This window comes from Mastomys coucha, unplaced genomic scaffold (genome assembly GCF_008632895.1).
Source record: "Mastomys coucha isolate ucsf_1 unplaced genomic scaffold, UCSF_Mcou_1 pScaffold7, whole genome shotgun sequence".
Classification (NCBI taxonomy): domain Eukaryota; kingdom Metazoa; phylum Chordata; class Mammalia; order Rodentia; family Muridae; genus Mastomys; species Mastomys coucha.
In genome coordinates, this window is record NW_022196913.1 from 26,460,504 (window position 1) to 26,463,664 (window position 3,161).

The 3,161-nt window shown below is 38.8% G+C and overlaps 1 protein-coding gene across 1 annotated transcript; it reads left to right on the forward strand.

The window, feature by feature from the left end:
• The first annotated feature begins 716 nt into the window (after window positions 1-716).
• Window positions 717-1,607, forward strand: LOC116082067 (putative vomeronasal receptor-like protein 4). Its single transcript, XM_031358869.1, has one exon. The coding sequence runs from the start codon at window positions 717-719 to the stop codon at window positions 1,605-1,607; it is 891 nt and encodes a 296-aa protein (XP_031214729.1).
• The last annotated feature ends 1,554 nt before the right edge of the window (window positions 1,608-3,161 follow it).

Genomic DNA, 3,161 nt, shown 5'->3' on the forward strand with positions numbered 1-3,161 from the left:
AAGGGGGATATAGGAAGTAAAGAGTATCATGTAATATTCCCTGAGAAATGAATCCATTTGGCCATGAAAATTTTCCTGGAGAAGCTGCAAGCTTTTTATTAATTCAACATCATTTAAGTGATAGTAGCATAGGAGGAAAAGAGGAGCAGAATGAAATATAAACACAGTCCAGTAGCCTGAGATCACTCTGGCAGAATGAAATATAAACACAGTCCAGTAGTCTGAGATCACACTGGCAGAATGAAATATAAACATAGTCCAGTAGCCTGAGATCATACTGGGTGAATGAAATATAAACACAGTCCAGTAGGCTGAGATCACACTGGGTGACATTAGAAAAAGGAAGGAGCCCACCAGGTACATACTCAGGACTGTGTTGATATGAAAATTGACAAAATAATGTTATGCATATATATTTTGTCTGGGAAGATCACAGTCATCGGGATGGGAGGGATGAACGATTGTCGTGAAAGGCAGGGAACTATCAAGTTTATACCTGATTAAAGCTATCATTATTTCCATAGAAATGAAAAAAATATACAGCAAAAACAAATAACCAACAACAAAAACCAACTACCCAGTCAGGAGTAATTAAGAAAAGACCATACGCGTTTACATTCTTGAGACCATTTTTTTTTCCCAAAGGAATAAACAGAGAAAATCTTACATGTTTCTCAGATGACTTTTTCCTAGTGCCATGTGTGAAGTCAAAAACAATGAACTGGAATAACATTCTCCAGACAATAGTCTTCCTTTCTCTTACTGGACCTGGCATTGTGGGAAATACCTTAATGTTTGTGAGACTTGTGTACACTTCGGCCTTCAGGACTGAGAAAAAACCTGTCAACCTTATTCTCATCCACTTGACATTTTCTAATATGATCATTATTTGTAGCACAGGGATCAGAGATATAGCCACAGTGTTTTATTTCAGAAACTTCCTCGGAGATATTGGCTGTAAAGTTGTGGTTTATCTGACAAGGATGGCACGGGGTCTTTCCATCTGCACCTCCTGTCTCCTCAGTGTGGTCCAGGCTGTCACCATGAGTCCCAGGATAACCATTTGGGAAAAGGTCAAACCACAGACTTCGTGGCAAGTTCTTACTTATGTCTTCCTCTTTTGGATCCTTAATATTCTCACAAGTTCCAACTTGTTGTACTATATAACAGCAGGGAGTGGCATGAACAGATCTGGACTTTCAGGGTACATTGGCTATTGCTATATGCTGCCTTCCAGGCACATAGTTAAGTGGCTTTTCCTCTTGCTCATGGCTGTTCGTGACCTCATCTTCCAGAGTCTCATGGGTTGGAGCAGTGGATACATTTCTTTTCATCTGTATAAACATCACAAGCGTGTCCTCTACATTCATAACTGCAGGTTTGTAAATAGTTTCAGTCCAGAGATTAGAGCTGCACAGAGTGTTGTCATTCTTATGAGCTGTTTTCTTTTCTTTTATTGGGAAGACTTCATTTTTTCTTTTTATACAGGTTCCATGGTGACTCATGATTCCATTATACTAAATATTAAAACATGTCTAGTGCTTGGTTATGCTGTTCTCAGCCCCTTTATCCTGATGAACAGAGATGTCCCTGTTGCTAAATCCTAGAGTTTTTACTGAGAACTGCTAGGATTCCATTCTTCCATGAGCTCAAGATACAGACTATCATTTATTTGTCTTAATATTTTGGAGACTGTGTGGAGGATATGGAGCTTTGCTATCATCATCTGTCATAGATGCCACTTTATAGCCTAGATCTTGGGCTGGTAATTGACCTGGCTGGGCATTGCCAGCATTTTCCACCTCACCACACTTTGCCCTGATCTTCTAATATGTCCAAGGATTAAATCAGTTAAGCACTATAATAATTTACATTAATAAATGAGAGTAATACAAAGCCACCTAAGGCTAGTTCAGGGTTTCTAGGAAGGTGGAAAGTGAATTCTTACCAACTTCCCATTCCATAATTTTTATCATGTGACTTGTGGCTTCTCTTGCGGCTTGTGGGAAAATGCTGCAGGAAACACTTCTGTCAGGAACCAGTATTTATTTCCCCTCAAAGCCAGAGAAAGAGAACAAGACAAGGTAGGTAGAGGTGAGGACATCACCTTTTTCTGGGGTGGGTTTGCCCAGCAGAATGCAGATGACCATGAACAAATGATGTCATCACAACTCAGCAGTCTTGTTCATCAGCTGATTGATGTTGCCAGATTCCATACCTGCTAGGAAACTAGTAACAATTACGTGGACAATTCTAGCTATGTCAGGTCTTAAATAATCACCATGAGAAGCTCTGCCAAATAGACTCAAACGATGACATCACAAGCCTGTACAGCTAGCTGTCAGGAGCTGACATGGGACAACCTAACATTGTAGCAGGTGATTTTCCTGAGATGTTCTGTCTTGGATTAAAAAAAAATCCATGAAAAGCTTTTCTCTGATAGGCAAGACCCAGGAGAAATTCATTTTAGGGTAGATTCCTGCTATTACTATGCTTTTCCTGGTATCATTAAATATATTTAACAATCACTAGATTTTGAGAGGATCTCTGCAGAACTACAAAGATGTACTTTCTTGTAGTGATGCTATATAAACAGATGACTTATTAATTCTTAATGATGATCCTATAAGAATTCCTAAAATTATGTCAGTATTTATTAAGCTCTTTTAAAAATGGGACTGCTATTAAGTCCCTTCTGATAGTCAAAACTTCAATGAGAACTTAGCTAGTCCTCAAGTGTCAGTGTCACCTCTGAGATAGTAAGCACTTATTCTATTACTTAGAGTACTTTCCAGAAGACTGTAAAACCATTAACCAGGTATCTGCCTAGAAAACTGTCCATTTTATCCAGGTTTTCCAGTTTTGTTGAGTATAGGCTTTTGTGGTAGGAGCTGATGATTTTTTGGATTTCTTCAGGTTCCTTTCCTATGTCTTCCTTTTCATTTCTGATTTTGATAATTTGGATACTGTCTTTGTGCCCTCTGGTTAGTCTGGCTAATGGTTTAATCTATCTTGTTGATTTTCTCAAAGAACCAGCTCCTGGCTTTGTTGATTCTTTGTATAGTTCTTTTTGTTTCTACTTGGTTGATTTTAGCCCTGAGTTTGATTATTTCCTGCCACCTACTCCTCTTGAGTCTGTTTGCTTCTTCTTGTTCTAGAGC